Below are 27,017 nucleotides of genomic sequence, written 5' to 3' on the forward strand. Positions count from 1 at the left end.
GATTTGTTCAGTATTCTGTCTTTTTGTATGCACCTGCTCCTATTGATCAAATGTAAAGATCTTAAAGCCATGATTTTTGTACATAAAAAATAAAATAAAATAAACAACAACCTTGCGCTAAACCCTGATTTGGTGTGAATACAGCCTTATAATACATCCATGGTTGAGAACAGCAAACATGCAAATAATAAACAAAGTCGTGTCTTGGTCAACGTCACGACGTAATCATACGCAATCCTGGTTCGAGAAGTTACGCAGGACGTGCAGCGGTTCAAAGAGGAAGGAAGATGGCGGATAACAAAGGCGAGGAGGATATGGAACCGTCTGCTAATTCGGACTCAGTACCTCCAGCGCAAGATAATGAGCAGCCAGAGACGACAGTCGAAAATGCGGTAATAGTCATAGAAGCGAATACAAAAGGCGCTGAAGAAACAGAGTCCCATGATAACGCAAACGAAGCACCTACTCCCACCAGCGACGGAGGGGACGTTAGCAGCGGCGGGACTGCTGGTGCGGGAGGGGAAGCCAATGGTAGCGCTAGCAACGCCGTCAGCCCGGCTGGTACCAGCAGCACCAATGCAGAATCAACGGCAACGGAAACCCTGGCCGCCGGGGATGTTCCTGTTGGCGGTCTCACCACTGAAATGTCCCCCCCTCCTACGGCTCCAGCGGCCACGCCGGTATCCGTTCCCATTAATTTACTGGATACGTGCGCAGTGTGTAAACAAAGTCTTCAGAGCAGAGACTGTGAACCAAAACTTCTGCCTTGTCTGCACTCTTTTTGCCTAAAATGTATCCCGCAACCAAATAGACAGATAAGCGTACAGGTGCCTGGACCACACGGGCAAACTGACACACACATAGGTGAGTTTTTCACGAGCAAGTCACTTAGCTAGATCTACATGCTAACAGTCGTCTGCGCTGTCATTTGATGTTAGTTAAGATAAATTGCTGTCTGTCAAAAGTTCATGCTTCAGTAGTTGGAGGGGTAAGTTAAACTTAATTGATTTCCGGTGGGAAAGGTGTTGATCTGAGACTTCACACCTAACTACACTTATGCTTACCTGCCAGGGAGTTGAATTTAAGACTATTGCATTGCGCAGAACAAGGTGGCGGGTCTGTCTGTGGTTAAATACACTCCCAGCCCTCTCGGGAACCTACAATTGGACCGTTAATCATTTCTTCCATCATAATAGATATAAACAGGCTGCAGTGAGTAAGATGAACCGAAACGATCACTTGAGTTTTAATTGAAAAAAGGACTGTAATCATATATATATGCCGAATCAATGACAGTGCCGAAACCATTTGCAACAGACTTCACGTTATGCTCTGGCATAGCTGCCATGGTGAATAGCAAGGCAATATTAATTTGACAGATTTCCATTGGCTTCTGGCATTAGTACTTTTCAGTAGATACAGCCAGATGACATGAACGTGAATGGATGCTGATCAAACACTATGGGCTACTAGTCAAACCGAGAATGCACCACTACATGTTCAGTAGCAACTAGTAACAGTGAGACATTAATTAATAATAAATGACAAATGTATTAATAACAATATTATAATATTATAATAATAAATTAATAGTTATTAATATATTCTTAATGTGCAAAAGTATTCCTAATAGATTCCTATAAATCCAAATGTCATGTTAAAGTGTAAAGCATGTTATAGATGTGTACATGCTAAGTTGTTGTGTAAATGATATGTATCAAAGTATGACTGTGGGATGTCTCTGTAAAAAATGTCTTTTCTCATAATTATGACATCCATATCTCGAAATTATGAGATCTTTTCTCATAATTATGAGATCCCGATCTCCTAGTTATGTTATTTTTTTCTCGTAATTTTGAAATTGTAATAATACTTTTTCTGTGGTGATTGCAGTGCAATATAATGCTGTGTAAGTGCATACACAAACATATCTTGTCCATATGTTTGCTACCTTACAGCTTTTAAAAGATACACACATCACACGTCGACCTAGTAGACTCCATGATGTTGCTACATTTTTGGAAAGCTTGATTGTCAGATACCAGGCAAAAGCCCCACGAATCAGTTAACAACAGCTGTTCAGCTGGTGTAACAAATGTTTCATTCTGAGAGCAGACTTAGACTAAAGCAAAACTATAGATTTGTTTTGTTTTCACTTCCCCCTCAGTGAAAACAGACCAGGTTGAAAAGGTATATTCACTCCTCATGAGTAAATTCATATTTTGCATAGTCATATTTCATATTCATATCATTTTGTAAGGTTCTCTCTCTTGAAGACAGATTTAAGCAAATTAAACCTCAGCCTTTGCTGCCATAAGTTGACATTTTGTAGGGCAACTCTACTGATAATGTACTGGCAGGTGTCTGGACTCATTTCGTGTTGATGTGAACCTCTGCACAACAATAATTGTATTGCAGTGCTGAACCAGAAAATGTAACCATGATGTCCATGTAAAACAGATCTTAGCACTGGCAGTCTACACAAAATAAGTGTCGTATTACAAGTTCAACGAAGGGACTCTTAGAAGTGCCTCATGGTGACATCTCATATTACTCTTTATTCTCCAGTTTTAGCTACGTGTGTAAAGTTTTACCTCCTTACAGTACCTGTTACCAAGCCTGATTTAATTTTATTAGTCTTGGTCTCAGTGGAGAGTTTTAATATCACATGGTTTAAATGCTGTTTTCAGTAATTACATTAGAACTGGTTTCAGGAGAGATTTAGTATCACATGGTCTGAATTGTATTTACAGAACTTCCTGTCACCACAAAGGATTGCTTATGGAGTCATTTTTAGGTGGAATTTTCTCTTTACCTTTAGTAGATGATGTGGTTAATATGTTCTGACTCAGCCCTACAATTTGAAATTGACATGGGAAAATGTTCCTTTGGCCACAGTTGCCCACAGTTGGCATTGTATAGGTCATTGTAGGGGCGGCTGTGGCTTAGAGGTAGAGCACGTCGCCCACTAATCATAACATCGGCGGTTCGACCCCCGGCTTCCCCCTCCCGCATGTTGATGGACAAGATACTGAACCTCAAATTGCTCCCGAAGGCTGTGTGTGTGTGTGTGTGTGTGTGTGTGTGAGAGAGATTCGTCTCTTTCTGATGAGCAGTTGGCACCTTGCATGGTAGCTTCTTGAACACACATTCTATGACTAGAAAGGCACTATACAAGTAAAGTCCATTTACCATACCCTGTCTGGAGTTTTGGAAGGTGGGGTCTTAAAACACTTCTTCTCAGTTAACATAATAATGAACTACACAGCATGAGACCCAGTCTTTCCACTCTCTACTTTCTTCAGTTTGTAAAAGCCCTTACATGTCAGAAAATTATTCATTGACCACTTCCACCATAGCAGTTAAAACCTACAAAAAGTTTGTTAGTAACTAGATTTACAGCATTGATTAACATGGCTTCTCATAAAGGATTACAAATGTCATCCCTGCCCTGGTCACAAAAGGCTACTGATTGATAGTATTAAACCCTGTGCTTTAGCTGGTCAGAGGAGTTATCAGAATTTGTGTTAGGTGCCAAAGCTTTTACATGATAATCAGTTAAAGTGCATATTTATTTCATGTACATAAAATGAGGAAATGTAAAAGCCAGGTGAGCATGCTCAGTTCAGAAACAACTTCACTGTTTCTTACTTGGACTGACTAATTCATTCATGAATTCATCCTCACTTTCTACTTCTCTTTTGTAATGTCTGCTGTTATAGCTGATAGCAGCTTGTAATGTGACATGTTGTTTAGCTTCTTACTAATATAAGCCTTGGAATATCAAGAAATGCCCGTCAGGTGCGTCTGAAGAATGTTTTATTCTTAAGTTAAATGTGCATTAACCTCCACACGACTACTCCTTAATAACTAGTCTTTTTCTTCTTATGGCATACATGATTGCTTTGTTGTGAAGATAATTAAATATGACTAAGATGCTAATCATTTTCTGCTGGACCAAAATTACCATTTAATGTTATAACCTAAATAAATTATAGCAGGGTTCAATAAAGCCAAGTCTCCAAATCTACTTTGTGGTTTCTATATATTCCATATCTGTCACTTCTACACAATAAGTTATGTCCCCTGTAATTTCTCTCTTTTCCTGTATTTCGGGAAGATTTGGTATTATCTTGTTCCCAGTTTGATGTGGTGGCAGCTCGCTCTGGGCTATCAGTTGTATTAATGGTACCTTGCAGTTACATAATGACTAGGTTAATATTTGGCAAATCAATAGCCTGCTTTGGTTAAACCAACCTGTTATTGGGGTTAAAATATGCTATTATAGTCTTGTTTCCCCTTCATATTTTCTGTAGCAGCGGGGTGTACTTTTGATGAATACAGGGAAACACAACCCCAGTCCTGTTTTTAAAATAAGGTTTTAATTGTGTGTGTTGGGGTTATAAACAGAGGTGGAGCTGTGGACTGCTCCAGTTCAAAGTGACAGCTGTGTGGTACATTTGTTTTTGTATATGTGTGTGTGTGTGTGTGTGTGAGTGTGAATATTTAGGGGTTGTGTGGGTTCCTCAACACAATCCCAGTGGCGGTGCTTTCACAACCAATCAAGCAGGGACCCATGCAGCTGGAGCTTACACAAACCGGCTGTGTGCTGCTCAAGCCAGTGTAGACTGGCTCAAACCGGCTTACACCGGTTTTTACCTCAGCTGGCTGGTGAGGGGGGAATTTATGGATTTATGAGGAGGAGCGATATTATGCTGACTCAATTTAAAACATTAATGTAAAGTTTAATCTTGTGCATAATATTAGACTTTAGGAAATAAGTGGCAAAGTTAAGACGCTGAACTAATTATTTGTTGGGGTGTATGATTATAGCACTAATGCTATTAACGAAGCCAACTAAGGTGATTATGTGGAACAGTCCTCGTTGTTTGGCCATTTGATTTGATATTCTAATAAAAATGCCAAGGATGACAAGAATGAATCATCTGGAGACAAGCGCTAAATCAATTAGCCCTCACGAATAGGTAGTGGGTGTCCCACGGTGCCAAGAATTTTTAATAACAACAGGAATTTACCTAAAGGAAATTATGGAAATAAGCAGAAAGTCTGCTGAAGGCCTATTAATAATCGTCTTTTGTTTGAAGCAGGACTATTCTAAGACAAGAGTTAAGGGGGCTTCATAAGAACTCAAGTAGCTTAAATATGAACTTGTCCCCGATGGTGGCTCCTTGTTTGGCTTTGTTTCTATTTTTCTTCACAGATCAGTCATCAATGAAATATCACTAAGCACTGAATTTTTAGCCCAGTGATCTCATTTGACTCGTGCCCCCCCCTGATTTTCTGTCTCTTCTCTGTCTTTAGTAAATGTTATGTGCTGTTCGGTGTGCCACCAGGACTACAAACAGAGTGATATTATTGACAACTACTTTGTCAAAGATACCACAGAGGCCATCAGCACGTCTGATGAAAAGACTGCACAGGTATGTCATAACAGTTGGCCTTGTGGCCATGATGTTTTGTACATAAGTGTATCCACATCAATGCTTTGCCATGTAGTCTTTCCTCTGCTGTTTAGAGGGGTCTCAGCATAACCTTGGGATTCAGATATTTATTTTCTAATAAAAGCAAAGATGCTGCAAAGTCTCATTTTGTCCATGATTCATAGCAGTTGTATCTAGATATGCACCAATTTCATTTAGTCCAGAACAAATGTAAATACTAAGAATCTGATCATATGTTGCCATTCTATAATCCTTAACCATGTTTTTTTTGTATTGATATTTTTAAACCAAGTGGGTAGGTGGACATGGTTAATATCGAGGCATTACATGAACAGTCTTTCACATCTTGCTTATGTGTGTTTTAAAACAAAAGTCATACTCTTTATACAATTTATTTCATTAATATTGCTGTCCAGTCATTCTTGGTGGGAGGACACGCCTGCAACCATTTTTTGAAATATTGTAATTCCTGACCCCTTAGTTGTCAAAACAAATACTCGTTCACAAAGTTCATGATCTACAAAGTACAGTGTTGACTATGAGGTCACAGCTATAATATTAGATCTTAGTGGTCTGCACCCCGTGTAGTGCTTTTTGGTTTAAGTATTGGTATCAGAATTTGGGTAGCGTAACAGCACTTTTTACAGTTTAACAGTAAACAGTTTGTTTAGGCTTTAATATACCAGAATGAGTTTTCTAAACAATAGGTGCTTGTTATTGAACTACTAATATCTGTAAGTTAGCCCTTTCACATCAGACATTTTTCTTCAGCCTGGAAATGTTTTACATTGTCCCAAAACATGTGCTATCAAAGTACTGTGTCAGTATCAAGGCAACATAATTTGATGATCTGTTTACACGTTTGTAGGAGCTGTATCATTCAGCACCAATACTGATTCTGGAGAGACTACGAGTCCACCTCTGATTCTATGTAGAGTTCTTTTAGATGTTTTCTGATGTTATCTTCTCAAGGTGTGCACAAGTTGCGAGGACAATGCAGGAACCATAGGCTTTTGTGTAGAGTGTGGAGAATGGCTGTGTAAGACCTGCGTGGAGGCCCACCAGAGGGTCAAAATTACCAAGGACCACAAGATTCACACAAAGGAGGATGCTGACGCTGCCTCTGGTAAGATGACTGACTCTCATAGTGAAAAACTGACCAGTGTTTACTGAAGCTAAAACTGCAAAAGCCTCAATAAGACAAACCCTAGTTGAAGCACAGTGAATGTGGTGCTGCTGATAGGTTGTTGCCATGGTAACAGTGCTGCAGAGTCTGGTAGCTTAGATGGTACCTCTAGCTGGGGGACCATACATCCTGAAGCTCTGACCAGACTTAAGTTATGTCAAAGCCCCAGTAGTTATTTCTATTTTTGTCTTTCTTTTGTTCTGTCTTTCTTTCACTAGTTTCTATGATAAATTGCCTCTCTATTTATTTCTCTCTCTACAATTAAGCATCAGTGGTGTCTTTTCTGCTTTGTGTCTATAGAGTCTGTTGGTACGTCAGGACAGAGGCCTGTTTTCTGTCCCATCCACAAACAGGAGCCACTGAAGCTTTTCTGTGAGACCTGTGACACTTTGACCTGTAGGGACTGCCAGCTGCTGGAGCACAAGGAGCACAGGTAGCTCAGCATTTACCACATCCCACAGATCTATTTTATTACTTCTCCTGTATGGTACCAGTATTTTTTGACTAATTCTGCCTCTAGTCAGTTTTTTGTGTTCAATGTTCATGTTAATTCAAATTTGCCTATTGGTTGTATACTGGTTTGGTATGTTTTAGGCCATTAATTACCGTTGGCATATGTTACTGCTGACAATTTCCATACCATAAAGTTTTTGATTGATTGCCTACCCTGCGGGCAGCCATTGGTTTAAGCTCATTTAATTATGAAAATCAGTTGCAGAGAGTTGAAACATGCTTTAAATAGGTAATTCATCAGAGTAAATCACATGGCCACCTTTATGTTTGTGTAACTGGGAGTGTGAATGTGCACCACCAAATTTTATGTCAATCCAACCATCAGATTTGTTGGTCATAAAAAAACAGATTTAGCAGTCACATTAGTAACCTTATTAGTAGACAACAATGGCCCACCAATGTAGTCCTGTCTGAATTTTTTTTCCCCCCACATTATGCTTTGTCAACTTACGTTTATTTGTGTAGCTCATTATCACGTGATGTCTCAATGGGCAACAATTCCCGACCCAGCTGACAAAACCTAACGACAAAAGGGGAAAAATGGTTAAAAAAAAAAAAAAACTTCAGGAGAGGACATTTAAAGAGAGCCGAATTATCCAATGAGTTCTCCTCCTCTGGACCAGGTGATTAAAACTGATTAAAAACTGAATAAAGCAGTTTCACGTTAAAAATCAGTATTTCTCTGACACTGTTTGGTGGACAAAGTATGTCCCAGAGGGGCTGCGAGCCGACAGCTTGTTTCTCTGATAACTTAAGATCCAGACGTTCAGGATGTTTTTACTGGGAAACGAATTATCCGTAGAGGTCTCCTCTCCAAAACAAACGGACCCGGTGATTAAAACCGGTAAAAACACTGCATAAAGCAGTTTCAACTTGCTGGTGTACCATCAGGCTCGCTCTTCCGCAGGAAACTCAATATTTAGAACACACTATAAAATCTTCAGCATAAGGTTGGTTTCCCACAAAGCCATTAGTAGTTTGAAATCTTTATGGTTTGAATCTGGAGCGCTGCTGGTTTTTCATTTTAGTTATCTAATCACGGACTGATTTACATCTTGCAAGGTGAATGGAGGCTCCCACCCGGTAAGACGGAAAATGAATGCTGCTCTTACCCACCGCAAAGCAAAAGAAAGAATTCCCCTCTCAGATTCTCATAAATCTTTTACGCTTGACGGCAAGAGACAGTAGTTGGATTCATGCATGGTTCTTTAGTACTAATTAATAAAATGTGAACATTCCCAATTGACAGGGTCCCGGTTTGACACATTATTTTTATTTCAATGAAAATTTTCCCCTAGAATTCTCATACATTTTTTGTCCCTATTTCTTATTTTTTGTTTAACACAACTAGATATTCACGGTCATTCAGTTAATTGAAAGTTGTTGGTGACTATAATAGTGTTACCCCTCGACTCTCAGGTACCAGTTCCTGGAGGAGGCTTTCCAGAACCAGAAAGGCATCATTGAGACCAGCGTGGCCAAACTACAGGAAAAGAAGAACTATGTCCATTACTCTGTCTCTCAGGTGCAAAGCAGGTGCGAGTTTTTCATCACCAGCTTCCTCTCCTGTGCTGCCCATTGAAATAGTTACTGTATGTTAATACTCATGTCAGTGGGCTGACACATGCAGTCAGCATGGATATTGGTGGCTTGTGTCTCTAAATGTTTTGTGTCTCTGTCTTTTTATCATCCAGGTTAAAAGAGCTGAATGAGACACATAGGAAGGTGGAGCACGACATCAAAATTGCTGTATTTACTCTTATTAATGAGATCAACAAGAAGGGCAAGTCCTTGCTGCAGCAGTTGGAGGTAATCACTTAGAAAGATAATTAGTACATTTATTGTAATGGATTTGAAACAATAGTTTTTGTAGAAATTTATGTGAGCTCAGACAGTGTCTTTTGTCTCACTGTCACTGCACTGAAACATACTAATTTCACTGAAATTACACCACATATTGAAAAGCTTTGCAAAAAGCTTTTGTGTAGTTTGTGTGTCTGGACTCGCATACAATTCTGATGAGACATCCAACAACACATTTTTCACATTGTGTACTCAAACCCCCTCATTTATTATAGATATTGAATATATCTTGATATTGTGATGCGTTCTGTTCACTAAATGTGTTTTCATACACAATGAATTACACATTTTCATTACTTTCTTCTCTCATGTCTACTGCTTTATAACAGCCTTGCTGTGATTCTTCCCCCCCTGCATTTCTTTACGTTCTATCATTGAATCAAATATGCTATATGTTATATATACTTGACTACTTCTCCATTTGCTGTGCTCTTATTTATTTAATTGTTTGTCTTTGCTGCATTCTATTATTGACTGCTGAAATAACCCAAACTCCCCACTGGAATCATTAAATTTTAATCTAATGACATCTAATCTTCTAATCCATGTCTATGCATATGCTAACATTTTTGTAATAGCTTAGAAGGAAATTTGGCTTTGTCAAGACTCATTCATTTAAGGTCCATTGTGTAGGATTTAGTGGCATCTAGCAGTGAAATTGCAGTTTGCAACCATTTGAATAATGCTCGCCTCACCCTCCCCTTCCAAGCGTGTAGGATAGGGCTGGGACGATTCATTGACATAATCAATGACATCGATTACGGAAATACGTCGATTTGCATATCGTGCGTCAGCGCGTCAATAAAGTATGGCTGCACCCTAAATGTTATACACTGGGCCTTTAACTGGGGTGTTCAGGCTCTCTCAGTAGCAGTTCCTTAACCAGAATAATCTCACTTTCTGTCTAGAGTGTGACCAAAGAGCGCAGTATGAGGCTTGTGGCTCAGCATAAGGATACCACCCAGCTGGCCCAACAGATCCACCATGTGCTCAACTTCTGCCACTGGGCCATCACTACTGGCAGCAGCACTGCGCTGCTCTACAGCAAGAGGCTGGTATGTTTCTCATGAGCCCTAGATGTTCAGTAGTTTGAGAAGCTAAAGCCGACAGTGTGCTCTTAACAAAACTGAATTTACTTTCCATTCAACATGACAGGTTTGTGATAGCGTTGCTTCTGGCTTTGTTTGGATCCCAAATTTTTGCTGTACATAAAAAGAAGTATACTAGTTTTAGTGTTAAATTCTTGTTTTGAGGAACGTTTGAGTTGTGTCTGCTTCCAACATAACTTGTGACTTCGTCATCATCATCAGGTGTCAACAGCAATAAACTATCAGATGTAGGGTCGTAGCTATGTTGGTATTTTTTGGCCCTGGAAGTCTGTATTCAACAGCTGTTTAAGAACATGACATTTTGGAGTATACTTCTGGCCCAGCCTTTTCTAGATCTTTTGGTGAAGTTGCAGAACCAGCTTTTTTCCCCACAATATATGGATGGAATTTTTATTTTTTGGCTCAAATCTGGGAGGCTTGTGCCATGTGGATTTGACTACTTAACCACAAGACAGTCAGCAAATGAGATAATTGAGATAACCTTATTGTGGAGTAATGCTCCCAAAGGGCATGTTGATAATGAGTTGTTTGTTGCTCTGACATAGCCAGGCTCAGTAACCGAAGAACATTATTCTGTGTGTGTGCGTGTGCGCATGTAGATCCTATTCCAGCTTCGCCAGCTCTTCAAGGCTAGACTGGAGCCAGCGCCCCAGGCCAATGGAGTAGTGCGCTTCTTCTGTGACCCCACCTTCTGGGCCAAAAATGTGGTGAATCTAGGTGAGAGGGGCCTATTGCCTTATTATCCTGCATTAGTCAATATTTCTCTGTGTTAAATATTGACTTTCTGTTTCTTAATAATTTATTATAATCAAGCTTAATACTGAGAACAGTCTTAATTTGCCATTAAGTCTTGCCTTACTGTTTAGTGGCCATAAACACTGTGAAAATTAAGTTGTAAGCAATTGATTAATGTGCCCTGCTGCATAAATATTATAAAGGAATATTTCTAGAGCATGTAAACTTTAAATTATGCTTACTGTCAACCCCCTTCTTCGTATTGTAGGTAATTTGGTAATTGAGAAGCCACCTCCACCTGCGCAACCGCCCAATGTGATGGTAGGAGGACCGCCTATTTCACCAGGCCAAGGTCACCCCGGCAAACACCCAGGACAGATCAACCTGGCCCAGCTCCGGCTGCAACACATGCAGCAGGCTGCCTACGCACAGCAGAAGCAGCAACAACAACAGCAGCAGCAGCAGCAGCACCAGCAGCAGATCCAGCAACAGATGCGCATCGCCTCCCAAATGTCCCAGCAGCACGCCAGACAGGCCGGTCCACCCATGGTGCAGCAGGTATGGCAAACATTCACCAATCAATTAGGAACTCACTTTTAAAATGTTATTCTTAGTGTAACAAATTATTATTATTATTATTATTATTATTATTATTATTATGTGGGTATTAGGTATAGGGTCTTTGTTAGGGAGTGTACGGTTTTTGATTGATCTCCTACCTTCCAGAAAGGCAAATCAACTTGCAGACACTGAGATAGAAATTAAACAGTTCATCACATTTATTCTCACAATTTTATCTAGAGTTATCATACATTGTGTGGTAATGCATTTCTGAGCAGGAACTGAAAATTCTTCTTGGTGGTGTATTAAGGGAACATCATGCTATTCATAATTAAAGAAACAGCTGCAAAAAAGCATTGTATGCATAGGTTGTATATTGTCACAAAATCAAACTAAAAAGACAACAAGTAAGCAAGCATGGATGTTGTGAAAAGGATAATCGGGACTTCAGTCTTGCTTGAAGTTGTTGCTGTTAGGCAGTGGCCTTGACCCCACCATCAGTGAGTCAGACCCTACTTGCCAAAGCATCACCACATGAGAATGTGGTGATCGAAATGTGCCCTGTGATGGATTACCTATCTCATGCACGGTTCAGGACTCTGGAAGTAAATAATAATAATAAATTGATTACCTCTCTTTCTCTTCTTTTTTAATTAGTCTATGGCAATCACAAAGGACAGGAACCCAAAGTGATCTCTTAAAATCACTTAAGTTGTCCAATCAACAGTCAAACTAAAAATGATTTAGTGTTGTTAAACAGGGGAAAGCAAGCATTTGAGAAGCTGTAACCAGTAAATATTTGGTATTTCTAAAGGATAAATGACTGAAGTGATGAATTGATAATTCAAGTCTTCAATTTATTTTCTGTAGATCGACAAATCGATCAATCTACTTATAATGTCAACACTAATTATATGTTTTGTATGTAATTGTATGACCCTGAAAATCGCCTGCTGTTTGCATTAATTGCCATGGTTGTGTTTATCCGATGATCTGATTTTCACACTGTCTGGGTATATTTTTGATTTTGACAGCCTCCAAGGCTCATCAGTATGCAGCAGCTACCGAGAGGGCCTGGGGGTATGAATGGTGGGCCAGGTCCACCCATGTACCCTTCCTCCCACCATATGCGTCTCCCGGGTCCACCACAGGGCCGAATGCCCACGGCTCAGCCGAGACATAACGGACAGCAGTATCCCCCCATGATGCAGCCTCAGCTACAGAGACAGGTCAGTACAAACACAATCCGGTTTCACTGTATGGAAATAGATGAACAGATCCTTAGAATTTGAGTATTTTACAGTATATTTTGGATTTTACATGTGATTTTATTTTTTGTGTAATGCATTTGTGGCTGTAAATGTTGGATAAACTGAAACCGATATATTGATATGTCAATGTGACTGTTAAAAGATTGCTTAACCCAAAATGTCAGTTCTACTGTGATACTTAGTGTATAGATACACAGGGTGAGGCTGGTCTGAAGCAGCCAAACAGCCTGCCTAAGAAACAAGATATATATATATATATATATATATATATATATATATATATATTATGCAAAAAAAAGAATTGTGAATACTAACAGACATTGAAGTGAGGTTTCATTTGGCTTTTTAGCACCTAGTACTCCTAATTTAGGAGCAGTCAGGCTCCAACAGGTATATCTATTTTTTCTTGTTTGGTGGTATAATTATGTTTTTATTCTTTAGAGTTTGTTTAGAAAAAGGTCATTAATGGTGAGGCCATTACATAGTTTGTCCACCAGAGAGCACTGACAGGTTTATTTTTCAACTGTAAAATGTCTTATTTAGTACATATTGGTCATAATTCTTTAAAAAATTAATTTAAGGCATCCTTATCAAAAATGTTTGTTCATGTTATGTGTTTAAGTGAAAAAACAAATATCGGCTCAGTTATTGTTATCTGAGTTTTTAAAAACTCTCAAATAACTTTATTGGTAAAAATTGGTATTAATATTGAAAAAAACAGTATCGGTCAGCTAATGCTTTTTAGGCAGTCTGAAAGAAGGCTGGTGGCACTGCTTTGTAAAGAGTTTAGAGCTGCCAGTAGTAAAATAGAATCATTTAATCAAAGTGAAATTTCACTAGCCATGTGTGCATGATATAAGAAATTTAAACTGAAAAATCTATCATTTTTTAATGTGTGAAAATGCAATAGAACTGACCAAATTAAATTTAAAACCCCATTGACAAAAAACAGGTTACTCCCAACTGTATAACCCTACTGTAATGACATTGAAATTAAATGTGGAATGGGGCTTTGCATTTAGCAGAGAAGACACAGTTAGCGACTAGCTGGTGAACACAGTGGAGCACTTACCAGCTGAAGAGCCAGATATTTCCATCAGGAGTTGGTAGACACCAAAAACAGAACTAAAGGAGAGTGAATACTGGACATTCACCAGGTGACCAAAATACGACTCCAAATGAATGATAATGTTGCTCCATAACTGCTAACAAGTTTGCCATCAACTTAAAAGGTGATGATATATTAGTGTTGTTTCTGCTGCCCCCAAGTGTCCTAAAAATCAGTTATTGCAGGGTTAATAATCTGTAACCTGGGGCTTTCCATAACCTGAACCTTTAAAAACCTTGTGAAGCTTTCTAGGTTCAAGGTGCTGGGTGCTTTTGCGTTTCCACTGTATTTTACAAACCATAACGTTTCAGATATACTTCATTAAAAAGACAATGGCAGGAACGGTCTCATCATATTTATGTATGCACTGTTTGAGTAGCAAGTTAAGTAAGTGGTTGTGTGACAAACAACAATAGAAGACATGGTGCTGATACTGTTACTGATTTTCTTTCATGTTTATATGAACATGAGATTCAAGATTATATGCCAATGGAGAATCCAGTTCACTGCTGGGGCAGCCAGTGTCAAACCACTTTACACTGCTTGGCTGTGTTTTATCTCCATTTATGCCAGATACTAGACATGGTGTCTGTTGTAGTCGACCTTGTTGAGATGTGCTGACCATCTGCTTGATCAATCATGATAGACAGCACTAGTGGTCGACCGATATGGGTTTTTCAATGGCCGATATTTAGAGAGCAGGGCAGCCGATGGCCGATTTATAATGGTGATATCAAAACAAAGAAAAGTAATGTATAATTCCAATATTCCATGCACGTTACAATCTAATATACACGGTTGTCTTAGCCAGTAACATTTTGTTTTAGATTGAATTTTTTATTAATTAATGAAATAGAAAAATACATTGAGTTATGTTGTAGATTTCAGAATGTGACTGGTATTCAAGGGAGAGCGGGGTACAGTCAGTCAGAACTTCATTCAACTGCATTATTCTATACATTATAACAAAATATATATTTAACGCTAGCCAGTAATGGTTTTAGATTAGATTTGCTGTCATTTAGGATGGGAGAAACGTGTTAACATTTAGAAAAGACGATGGTGACTGAGAGATTTTAGGCAAATGTTTACAGCAGGATGCAGGAGAGTTATTGTACAGGGCTCCAAACGAACTTCCCAGAACTCACAAGGGAGAGCACTAACATTGTTCCACAGCAGCCACACTGACAAGGCTGCTTGCTAATGTGTCTGCAGACGATCTTCCTTGGGGGTGCAGGCATCGACCAATGCCGATTATCTCAAAATGCCAAATAATCCACCCGATTATTTGGCTGACCGATTAATCGGTCTATCACTAAACAGCCATCCCTGAAAGTACCTGGAACTTGCATATAGTATGACCTCCTGAGCTGTGCTGAAATTTTGTTCCAGCAGATGGATAACTATGGAAGATTCCTACAGTGGAAATTTAACAAGTGCCCACTCTGCCCACTAGTTTTGATAGGTAACTACAGATTCCTCAAAACAAGCGTGGGAGAATGCTGCCTTTATTTAAATGAAAATGAAAACTGCTTTGTCTGAGCTACAATTTTAACAGAATTTAAATGCAAAACTCCAGCTTTCATTTTCAAGTTTAAAGGGTCCCTGTGGAGTTTTCTTGTAAACAAACAAAAGTTACGCACCAAAACACATTGTGTGTATCCTAGAGGTCTAACAAAAGTGTCGAGTGCATTTCCTTCCTTATAAAACATTTGCAAAGCTGAATTTTTAAAGTATTTTAAATCCATTGTTTACATCCATGCTTACTAGCGTGAAGTCTTATTCTTCCTTGCCTTTGCTGGCACATTGTATCTTATTTTGGCATGTTACCACCACCTGTAGATCAGTGGAATAGTGTGACACCATTGGTAGGATTGTGTATCGCGTCACCCACGTATGCATGCATGTCCGTCCTCGTGAGTGTGCAAAAGATAAACATAATTGGGACCCCCTCATAGCTCCATAGCGCTACTAGATGTCTTAAACTCCACAGGGAACCTTTAAGTAGCATTTTGTCCACCAATTTGAAAATTAAAATGCATAGTGCATTTCACATTCAGTTTCAGTATAATTATGGCAAGGTTATACTTGGGAGTGCACTGAAAACTATTTGTAAGTGGAGTTTTGATTTTAATTTTGGCAGTAATAGTGCATTTTCAAACATGGAAATGAAAAGTGTGTTCTTTTAATTGTAATTTTGCGCACACACAACACAAACTGGCATAACTGAACTTCCATACCCAAGATGCAGACAAACCAAATAAAACAGAGTTGTTAAATTTAAAAAAGTTGTACCGTTCATTCAGTCCTTCTTTGCACTGCCTTGCCAATGTCTCTACACATATAAAGCTGATTATTTGTTCAGGTCAAATAACGTGTACAGTATGAAAATGTACATTTACTGCCTGCGTGTAAGACTAGATAAGAGAAACCTCCATTATATCCAGCCCCTTTTTCTTTGTGTCCAGATGTCTATAGAATCTGAGATGAGCCACCAAAGGTTTCGTTTCTTACTACAATCAGGGGTTTGGCACCTTTTCCTACTTTGTCATTTGTGTGTCTTGTGCAGCATGTGTTGTCACCCAAATGCATGATCATGCAACCATGTTGTTTTCACAACAAAGAATATTTGATAAAACTCATTGAATGACCTGCCTCATTGTTCCTATCCTTTTTTCTTTTTTCCTTCCCATCATTGTCCTTCCTTCCCTCCTTCCTATGATCTTCTTTTCCTCCATCCCTCCCTCTCTCTTTTTCTGTGCAGCATTCCAACCCAGGGCATGCAGGTCCTTTCCCGGTGGCATCCCTCCATAATGCCAACCCCACGAGTCCCACCAGTGCTAGTATGGCCGGTGCCCATGCTCACCGCGGCCCTGCCAGCCCCATCATAGGTCCTATCGAGCTCATCCCCTCCGTGACCAATCCTGAGAACCTGCCCTGCCTACCTGAGATCCCGCCCATTCAGGTGCGCACATTTTAACCATGTATGTTTGTTTCAACCAGGGTAGGACCTCTAACATTTTCTTTTTATTGACCTGCCACTTTTAGGTTTATGTCAGCCAAATTAATTTTCAAATTAAAATGAAAGTTAGAAATATAAAACTATGAACAATTCTTTCAATTAAGGAAACAAATCAAGTGTAAATGTATCTATTAAAAGTATTACATAATTAGCATTATGATGAACAGACAAGAAGAATGAGAGAAATGTTGTACAATATTTAGAGAAATTATAAAATATATGCAATATAGACAAATGAGAGAATGAAAAGCAAAATAAGCAAATATGTGAATTCATATACATGTGTAAAATGTACCATTGACTGGGAAAGATAAGGAGAAGCACAACTACAACTTCTAATGTGGTGCAGAAGTAGACAGATTTAACACAGGCCAAAATGTCCCAAATATTTGTCTGTTTGCTGGTGATATTTCCCCTGGTTGTCATGTTTTCATTAAATGTATTCCAAAAATCCATCTTTAGTAATTTGATTCTCTGTTGAAATCTTTCCCTGCCACTGTGCTTTTCTGGCATCACTAGCTGGAGGATGCAGGTTCCAGCAACCTTGGCCACCTCCTGTCTCGTTACATCACAGCCAGTACGCAGCATCAGCTAGGCTCAGTGGACATAAACCCCTCACCTGGACTGTCCACACACTCGTCTGGATCTTCAGGTACCCACACTTTCAGGAAGAGGGACTCCCATTCTCATCAACTCTCATTCACATCTAACAGACCTTCCTGATTAAGTGTTTTTTTTATTTTTATTTCATGCCTTATTTCCTGCTTTCTAAAGTTTTCCTAATCAGATTTATAATAACATCACAGGCTTGAAGGATTTAGTGGTAGGGACTAATGTCACAAAGAGCAGCCATTGGCTCTACTTGTAAAATACTGCCAAATAATCAATTTTGACAAAGTACATTTTACACATATGTAATACACTGGATACTAGTCACAAAAGCAATAAAATAATTGAACGTATAAGCCATTCCTAAATTTAATTTCCAGAAAATTACCATATCGTGATATATGTCATACCATGTTGGAAAAATGATATAGTGTAAAATATTGGCAGTATTGCCCACCCCTTCATCATATCCTGTATCTCCTTCCTATACACTGTGTACATTTTTGTGTCCACTCTAGAGAAATGAAACTTTCATGTACTTGTACAATAAGAAGTGATCAGTGCTGCTTTATCACCTGTTTCCTCTTTCATTTCTCTTCTGCAGGTCTGTCGAATGCTCACACACCAGCACGACCTTCTAGTACATCCAGCACAGGCAGCAGAGGCAGGTAAGAAGATATGAAAGTCACTACAGTTATGATACCTGTGCAGCCTCAGAGAAGTAGAGATAATTAGTAGGTAATAGGTTTGATGTTGTTAATGAGTTCAAACAACTGCAATAATAATTTCTCCATGGTTTGTTTTTGTTTGTGTCTAAGCTGTAGCTCTGCGGGGAGGGCGGTGCCAGGAGGTGGAGCTGCGGTGGAGCAGGTGAGGGTGAAGCAGGAGCCTGGTACAGACGACAGCTATAGCTGCCCAGCTTCTTCACTGAAGACGGAGCGGGGGAAAGATGCTGGGAGGAGTGCCTGCATGGTATGAATACTGTTGTCATTAGTTTTTAAAAAAGCCATAGGGTTTGGGAATGTGATAACGTCATACTGCACTGATCTGCCATACTTGTTGGTAGCTGGTTATCTGTACTGCGTTGTGCTTGTGGTCAGCTTACATCATGATATGGCTCACCCTGTCACAAGGAGTCTCATTCCAATACCTTATTTTGGAAAGAAAGTCCAGGAGTGCAGGAAGACCGATTTGGAGAGTAAACAACGGTAAATTCAACAAAATATGATGACATTGTTGACAAAAAATGTTCGGTAAATTATGATCTTAAGAGTCAAATGTTCAAATGTCAAAATTGTAAAATATGCCTGATAACTGGTAACATGGGCTAAATGGGCCAGAGTATCCTTCTAACAATATTAATTGGCATATAGGTGGTAATTATTGCTTTTGCATGGTATGGACATTTTTGTTGTGAACATTTTCAGCCACTCTGCGCTATGCATGACTTGTGCACAATGATTCCATCAGAATCCATCAATCTTTGCTTTGGACATAACTCAGATATGCCCTTCTCATTGATATATAAGTGAAAATGGGAGGAAAATGGGAATGCAGTATTGACAAAATGGGAAATAAGAGAAGTGACGAAATAAACTTTGCTTACTGTCATTTATTCTGTGACACACTGGGGCTCCATACTTACAGACAGTATTGTAAGATGTGTGTTTAAAATAAGACAAATACTCAGAAGATTTTCATACTGTCTTAAAATGGTCTAATGTTTTTGCGTGTGTTTTCCCCCAGATGAGCAGTCCGGAGAACAGCCCCCTCCCTGTATTGGGAGTCGTATCTGCAGGCCAAGATGCTCTTAAGGCTTTAGGGGAGCGCATCAAAACAGAACCGCAGTCTGAGACACCTTGTTCTGGACTAAATGGCTCCAGTGTCGCCACCTCCTCTCCTTCCACTACCACTATGACCTCCACTACCTCGTTGCCCTCCGAGGACAGCAGCAGCACGGCAGACACTCAGCTCACTAATGGAAACTTAGACAAGGGGGCAGAGACCAAAGGGGGCAGGGCGTCGGCTGGAACCAGCAATTCTGGTGGGAAAGAGGATGACCCTAATGAAGACTGGTGTGCTGTTTGTATCAACGGTGGTGACCTGCTGTGCTGTGACCGCTGTCCCAAAGTGTTTCACATGAAATGCCATGTACCCACCATAAAAATCTTCCCAAAGTAAGTGATCAGTATAGGTGATTTGTTTTGTTTGGTATTTTTTGGTGGTGTATTTTTATAACAGTTTAACTACTGTTGCACACTGCCAAGACACTCTCTTAAAACTCACACACCTCCAAGTTTATTAGAATATGACCAGTATGAATTATTTTTTTCAGTGAGGTAGCCAGTAATAGGGACAGTAACATTTAGGGAAACATGCAAATGCACACAAGTAGAACCACAAAGTTAAAAAAGAGAACAGAAAAAGAAATGGCTAAGCAGAATGGCTGAGATGCAACAGTAAAACCAGAACATATTTTAGACATTGACAAAGTTGATACCTGATTTGTAGTAACAGGGTCATACTAGCAGACAGATACATCAGTCTAATTCTGATGTCTAAATACACCACTCCATATTATTCTGAATGTTCTGGATCATCTCGAAACATTTGGCTTTGACTGTTGTTAATTGACCATGCAGATGAAAGGTCAAACAAAATGAAACATAATGTTAACATAATGTCCTGTGTGTGTGTGTGTGTGTGTGTGTGTGTGTGTGTGGTTTTTTTTTTTTTTTTTTTTTTTTTTTTGATCTCAGGGGTGACTTTCTCTGCACGTTTTGTCGGAGTCTCACCAACCCCGAAATAGAGTACTGTGACGACAGCAGGAAAATCAATGGAGAGCAGGGCCTGAGTACTGAAAACCAAAGGGTTAGTACAGCATCCACACCCTCAAAGGCCTCTTCAAGATTAGTACAAGGCAGCTAATTCTCTCTCCTCTTCTCTCTGCAGAGATGTGAACGCCTCCTGCTGCACATCTTCTGTCATGAGCTCAGCGTAGGCTTCAGAGAACCTGTTCCTAGCTCTGTAAGTAACTCTACATGACTCTCTCACACACACACACACACACACACACACACACACACACACACACACACACACACACACACACACAGACCAGCCAGTTCCTCTACCTGATGGCCCAGGTCCTGTATCTTCCCCCTTTGCTTTCCTCTCGTCTTTGTTGTTGTTCCGCCCAAACAGATTGCACACAGTCACGGAGATGTTTGAAGTAGACATGGTTGCCACTTGAAATTACAAAGCAAAAGATAAATGCCTGTTTATTTTATTGTGGAACCAACTGTAACATTTTGTTAGAATTCCAAGATACTTTGACCCTTTTTGCAAACCAGGACAATTTTGAAATGCACTGAAAACACCTGGCAGCAGCACACCAATTTTGTGTCCTGTGTGCTGATTGATTAGATAGTTCTTAACTCAGAAAATCCTTCGAGACATACTTGTGATGAAGAGCTGTTCAAATTAACATAATTTCAAATAGCCCTGATGTTGGCAAAGCAGGTACCTGACAATCATAATCACTTCTGATTAATGAGTTTTCAAGAGGGTTGAAAGGAGAGACTCAGTGGAAACGTTTCATTTATATTTGCAGTATTTACCACATGCTTGGGGCAAGTGGAAAATGTTCTTGTTGTGCTTTATGAAATGTTTTTGTTTTTCACAATGCACAATGAATCGAAATGTTATCGAAAACGCAATATGGCCAAGTGCAATATCCAAATTGCAGAAGCTGCAATTGATGTCTGATTTCTATGTTTCTGTTGTTTCTGCCAAACTACAAGCCACATTGTCCTCCTCCTTTCATGTTCAAGGCAAAAAGAAACGTTTCACCATCCTCTGAAGTAGTTAGAGATGTTGTCTGACCTACTTTTGTTCAACCAGGTGCCGAACTACTACAAGATTATCAAGCAGCCCATGGACCTGAAGAAAGTGAAGAAGAAGCTGCAGTTACGGAGCTCCCAGTACTACCAGTCCACCCAGGAGTTTGTATCCGATATGCGCCTGGTCTTCAAAAACTGTGCAAATTACAATGAGGTGAGCAGCATGAGTCTTGAGCCTGCTTTGGGGAATGGCATCTGCTGGTGTGTGTGCATGCAGACAAGGGTTAGACTGATATGAGTTGAAGTTTAAATTGCCACCAGCTAAGTAAATAGCTTAGATTGAATCATTTGACCATTTTTATGCCCCAAAAAATACTAGGCTAACACACTAAGCCTTTAAAATGAATAATTAATTTGCAAAAATGTAAGTGAACAATGAAATGAATGGATTAAACAATGTTCATTTATCAGTGTTATGTATCATATATCACTTCAGTCAGGCCGGAGTTGGCAAACCAATATATTAGTCTAACCTTATGTGAAGACACAGCCTGACATTGGAAAAGGAAGTGGGAAGTGGTGCTTACGGCTTGCAGTGTACGTACAGTTTTGAACACTTACTAACACTGGCTTTTGGAGGATTGAATGTAAAGGTGTCACTGTGCTCTCTTCATACTGGCATTGTCTGAACCCTGTTAACTGTCTGCATCACAATGATAAATTACAAGTTTGGTTTTTAATGGTTGGCTGTTGTCACTTGATTATTTCATATTTCACTTCATCTTTAAGTATATTCTTCTATGGGGGGGAACTATGTATTTGAATGTATATTGGATGTACTTAGTTTGATTCTTTACGTTTGGATGCTGGTGGGTATCCGTTTAATTGCTTATGATATCGTGTACCCTCTGTGTGTAATAGAACACAGTCTTGATATTTCACCTAGATGGGTCTACTATAAAGTATACTGTACATGATCACGTATTATACCTTCCAACCACCTGAGGGAGCTTGCTTCTGTTTTATCAAGAAGTGAACAATGTCTGGAATGACAACCCAGACTACCCCGAGACATCACTTCATTTGGCTATGTTGATCGTAAATGTTCTGAGCCTTGCAGGACCTCACCATGCACCTGATGTTATTATGTAATCAAAATTAACAGCAAGCAGGGTTCTCGCTTGAGAAGGATGTTGGTAATGTTCGATACATCTTGTGATTTTAGTTTGCATGACTTAACAATATAGAGAGACATTTCAGCAGGACATCATCACAGTAATATAATTAGATTACTCAAGTCTTAAAGTAATTAGTAAGTCATTAATTAGTGCGCAATTACTCATGTGACCATTCAGGTAACATACGGCACCACCCATTGCAATACATGTAAAGGTTTGAAGCTCTTTTCATTGGTCCATCTTCCAGAACTGGAGGCTTTAAAACCTGTCAAACGATTCTTCTTACAACCATCTGAATTTGTATAATTGAAGAATCAGTTTCTCTTTAACAACAGAAAGTGCCGTAGGCATTTCTTCAGACATTTGGAACAGCTATGGGTCGGTCTCTCTGTTGTGCAATTAGTCCATGTTGGGTAGGTAATAACCCGTATACACGTAGCATATATACACAACAACAATACATTTTTTCTAGGTGTGAACATTAGAAAAGGTTCTGATGAACTAGTAACAACAAAATATATAACATCAACTAAGAATGGTTGTCCTGTTGAATGCTGTCTCTGTCAAGAAAAACCTTCTTATAAACCAATTGTATAGACTTAAAAAAAAAAGAGAGGGTAGAAACAAAAAACATAATTCCCAGAGAATATTTTTCTTCAACAATAAACTATTTTCAGGCAGCTACAGTTACATTATCTATAATTGATTCATTCCTGTGATGATACTAGTTGTAGACAACATTCTTGACACATACTATCAAATTGTAAGAAGTGACATTTGGTAAAACAGGAAATGTGTCATTGTATGCATTGTATGTACCACCATAGAGATGGTGATATAGAAAATGTGCTGCAGAAAAGTGAACTAGATTTATACACTAGAGATTAACTATATTATTACACGTTCTCTGTAGTTTCCTGTAGCTTATGTGACTAAATGGACCTAAGAAGACCTAAGACTGAGTGCAGACTTTACTTGCTGTTAATTTCTGCAGTAACACCTCATAGGCTTGAGCACAGTAGGCCGTAAACCGATTTCTGATCGGTCATTATGTAACCTGCCTGTGCTGTGAACTCTTTTCTTCCCCCCCCTGCTGCTTCACTGTGTTTGTTGTAATGTTATTGCCCCTTTTTAGATGTCTCGAATAATCCAGGTTTATGATGAGGAGAAACAGATTAATACGCAGGTAAGCCGTTTCAAATAGAGTACAGATGTCCTGTGCCCTCCCACTGAGGCTCCAAGAAATGTTTTTGTCCTCCATCTTAGCATAGAGAATTCATGAGCAGCAGACTTGGGCAGTCATACAGTTTCAGACTATAAAAATTATGTCTAAAAAGCTGGAAAAATTAAATTACATTTCTTCCCATTTAATCTTAATGAAAAGGTCTGTAAAGGTCTAAAAATGTCTCCATGTGTTATTTGGATCAGTTTACTTCAGAGGTCTTGAAACCAGTCTATTTAAGGGGCCAATATACTTTGTCAGAACTGCTTGTCGGATAGCTTTAAAACCACCCCCAAACCTCTCCGACATTGGATTAGAGGGAGGCTGTGTGGAACCATTTTAGTAACTTTCCGAAATAGACAGTCTGACATTCACACCCACTTCACGCCATGATTGGCCAGCTGATGAGAGAGTACGCTGGGTTTGAACATCTCTCTCTGGCGCTCTTTTTTCATTTGTTAAACAACAGTTTGTGGCACTTGTCATGTGTACAACAGAGTGCAGCACTATGAATGTCTACCTGGAGAGGCTGATGAAAATGTGCGCCGTTATCCCTATTTTTAAACTCCCCCCGTCAGACAAAATGACGTACGAACCACTTCTTTTCTAGTATAACCTTGCCCTTAGATTGTGCGACCATATGAACGGTTGATTCTAAGATGCAAAACCTAATGTAATGTAGATGTGCTCTAGAGGCTGTGCCAACCCTAATTCATTGTGGACCTCTCACATACATTCATTCTGCACTTACATATATTTTCACTGTCATCTTTGTATTTTTTCTTTCAAATGCATGTTATTTCACTTTCACATTTATTTTCACTTTTAGGTCTATTAATTTCATATGATAAAGAATATATGTGTATAAAATGAGAATGAATGGTTAAACAAGCAGATAACATGTACATGTACAACATTTGTATGTATGTGTCTGTATGTGTGTATGTATGTATATATATTAAATTTTATTTATATAGCGTCAATTCATAACAGAAGTTATCTCATTGCACTTTTCCTATATAGCAGGTCTAGACCGTACTCTTTATAATATTATTTACAGAGACCCAACAAATCCCACCATGAGCAAGCATTTGGCGACAGTGGCAAGGAAAAACTTCCTTTTAGAGGCAGAAACCTTGGACAATTTTTTATATATAATATAAATATAAATATGTAAAGTGTACATACATGTGAGCGAATATGCATGTCTTGACTTGCACAACCCCCCATAGTATTTGGTTCATTTAAGAGTTTCAAGTTCCGAATGTTACAAGCAACAGTTGCACATGAGCATCAATCCAGACTTCCATTTGGTGTTCTAGGCTTTCTAAGACCAAGGAACTACTGGCTGTGATATCACATTCTTTCTCTTCATATAAGTGAACTCCTGGTTTTAGGGCTCGTTTCCTGTAGCTGGTTAAATTTTGTTTTCAGGACTTGGGCTGTGGAGTTATTTAGTGCCAGTAGAGTTAAGATTGCTGACCAAACAAACTAAATCAGGGGTCTCAAACTCAAATTACCTGGGGGCCACAGGCCGTTCTCTCATAGGGGAGAACTATAAATGTACGAAATTTCAGAGTTAATCTGAAAAGCTCCAAACAAACGCTCTTAAATTTATATTGAGTTTTTAGTTTGTTGGTGTGCGGTCTGTTGAGAAACCAGGGAAGCCAATGGATGCTGGATAGGCATTAAGGATTTTTTCTTGTTAAGTCTACAGAATTGGTTTTTATGTGTCAGTGGTATTAAAAACTGTTTCAATGTTGATGTTGTTCTAACTGGCCTTAAAGGTTTTCAACAACCTATAAAAATGGATATACTTTATTTTAGCCCCACTGGTTTATTTATTGACCCTTTAAATTGTATGGAGGAATCTGTAGCCAGCCTTGCTGAAATTTTGATACTTAACTGAATTGTGGAAATGCTTCATGGAGCCAAAGTGGGACGGGGCTGCAGGATATCTCTGCTCTGTACACCAAGGTTGAGCCGGGGCCACCCTGCCACCTGGAGTCTTAACCAGATCTAATTTGTCTCCTCATTCTCCTCTTCCTCTTCCCTGCTTCAACCCATTCATTCCTACTACTCAATGGTACTCTCACACCTGCTTCCTCCATATCACTCTTCCCCCTCCTCCTCCTCCGGCAGGTGGGATCAGAGATGGCGATATCCGGCAAGGCAGTAAGCCTGTACTTTGAGGAGAAGTTGCAGGAGATGTTTCCAGATCAGAGCTTCCCTGAGACACCTGAACCTGAGTCCCTGGACACAAAGGAAAAGGAGGATGATGACACAGACAACTCTGAGGAGGACTTCCTACAGCCCAGACGCAAACGCTTAAAAACAGATGAGAAAGTGGTTCACATCAAGTGAGAACCAACCACAAATGAAACGAGAAGTGAAAAACTGTCTTCCTCACATCCCACACTTTTCCTTTGTTTGAGGCAGCAAACAAAAAGGACGAGATTCGCTGTACAAACTGCTTGGTTTATCTCATCCTTGCCTTTAATAGGAATTACTGTCAACTACATTAGACATCTGCCTTTATCAGAACTCTTGAGTTGAGTTCAGAAACATAGAAGAGCTGCATTCCCTCCTTATTTCATGGACACTCAAGAACTCGCTTGTACAGATTTTGAAGTAGGACTTGTTTTGCAATAGTTAAGTTAACGATTGGCCATTTCTTTTCTATCATCCATTTTCATTTGTAGATTTGTTGTGACAGTTGCTTTATAAAACATTTAAATCCCCTCTTCCCAGTTCTTAATGTATTATATCTATAATTTGAAACCTACCAAGTATTTGTATGACTTTGTGGAAGCGTTATGTAAATAAGAGAATCTAGCCCACTGAAGGTATTCCTACAGTATTGATGTTTGGGTGCGTCATCAATAAAACCTGTTCATGAAATGTATCAAAGAAAATGTGTGGTATGGCTAGGTTTGGGGTTGCCAGGGAGCTCTTAAAGGAGCATTTCACCCAAATTACAAAAAGAACAACAAAAATCTAGCTGTGTAGATATTTTTGGTTTATTTTGTCCATGTTTCAAGATAGAATTTCATTTGTGATGCCTACAAATGTAGTAGCTACATCTCTTTGCAGAAATAGTGTCCCCTTTACTTTGGATAATCCACAGAACTAACAGTAGTAAAAGTTCAGGTGTAACATTAGGCTAGGCAAGGCAAGTTTATTTGTATAGCACATTTTATACACAAAGGCAATTCAAAGTGCTTTGCATAATACATTAGAAACAAAAAAGAAAGAAAATCAGCATAAAAACATTAAAATGCAATTTATTTATTTTTTTTAAAGGAAATGAAAACACTAAGAGACATAAATACAGGA

General features: G+C 39.2%; 1 protein-coding gene across 4 annotated transcripts; it reads left to right on the forward strand.

Annotated features, from left to right (window-relative positions):
• Positions 1-233: 233 nt before the first annotated feature.
• On the forward strand, positions 234-26,586 carry trim33 (tripartite motif containing 33). Of its 4 annotated transcripts, XM_044211011.1 has the most exons (21): positions 234-864; positions 5,323-5,441; positions 6,435-6,588; positions 6,949-7,081; positions 8,581-8,697; positions 8,856-8,970; positions 9,933-10,079; positions 10,733-10,850; positions 11,137-11,426; positions 12,464-12,658; positions 16,277-16,333; positions 16,573-16,773; positions 17,350-17,482; positions 18,044-18,107; positions 18,258-18,411; positions 19,186-19,616; positions 20,199-20,310; positions 20,392-20,466; positions 21,343-21,495; positions 23,595-23,645; positions 25,824-26,586. In XM_044211011.1, exons 1-21 carry the CDS (start codon positions 288-290, stop codon positions 26,043-26,045), a joined length of 3,618 nt encoding a protein of 1,205 aa, XP_044066946.1. In that variant the 5' UTR covers positions 234-287; the 3' UTR covers positions 26,046-26,586. The 4 variants fall into 4 exon arrangements, with proteins under 4 accessions (XP_044066946.1, XP_044066947.1, XP_044066948.1 ...); XM_044211012.1 differs by lacking the exon at positions 23,595-23,645 and having other exon boundaries at positions 235-864; XM_044211013.1 differs by lacking the exon at positions 16,277-16,333 and having other exon boundaries at positions 235-864.
• The last annotated feature ends 431 nt before the right edge of the window (positions 26,587-27,017 follow it).

Source organism: Siniperca chuatsi, linkage group LG10 (assembly GCF_020085105.1).
Source record: "Siniperca chuatsi isolate FFG_IHB_CAS linkage group LG10, ASM2008510v1, whole genome shotgun sequence".
Taxonomy (NCBI): domain Eukaryota; kingdom Metazoa; phylum Chordata; class Actinopteri; order Centrarchiformes; family Sinipercidae; genus Siniperca; species Siniperca chuatsi.

What these genes read in the sequence shown, in the direction of transcription:
- trim33 (XM_044211011.1), top strand. Translation starts at nt 288, where the DNA reads ATGGCGGATAACAAAGGCGAGGAGGATATGGAACCGTCTGCTAATTCG. An exon ending in CCTTGCTGCAGCAGTTGGAG is followed by an intron (nt 8,971 to 9,932) that starts GTAATCACTTAG and finishes CTTTCTGTCTAG; the next exon opens with AGTGTGACCAAAGAGCGCAG. An exon ending in TGAGTACTGAAAACCAAAGG is followed by an intron (nt 20,311 to 20,391) that starts GTTAGTACAGCA and finishes TTCTCTCTGCAG; the next exon opens with AGATGTGAACGCCTCCTGCT.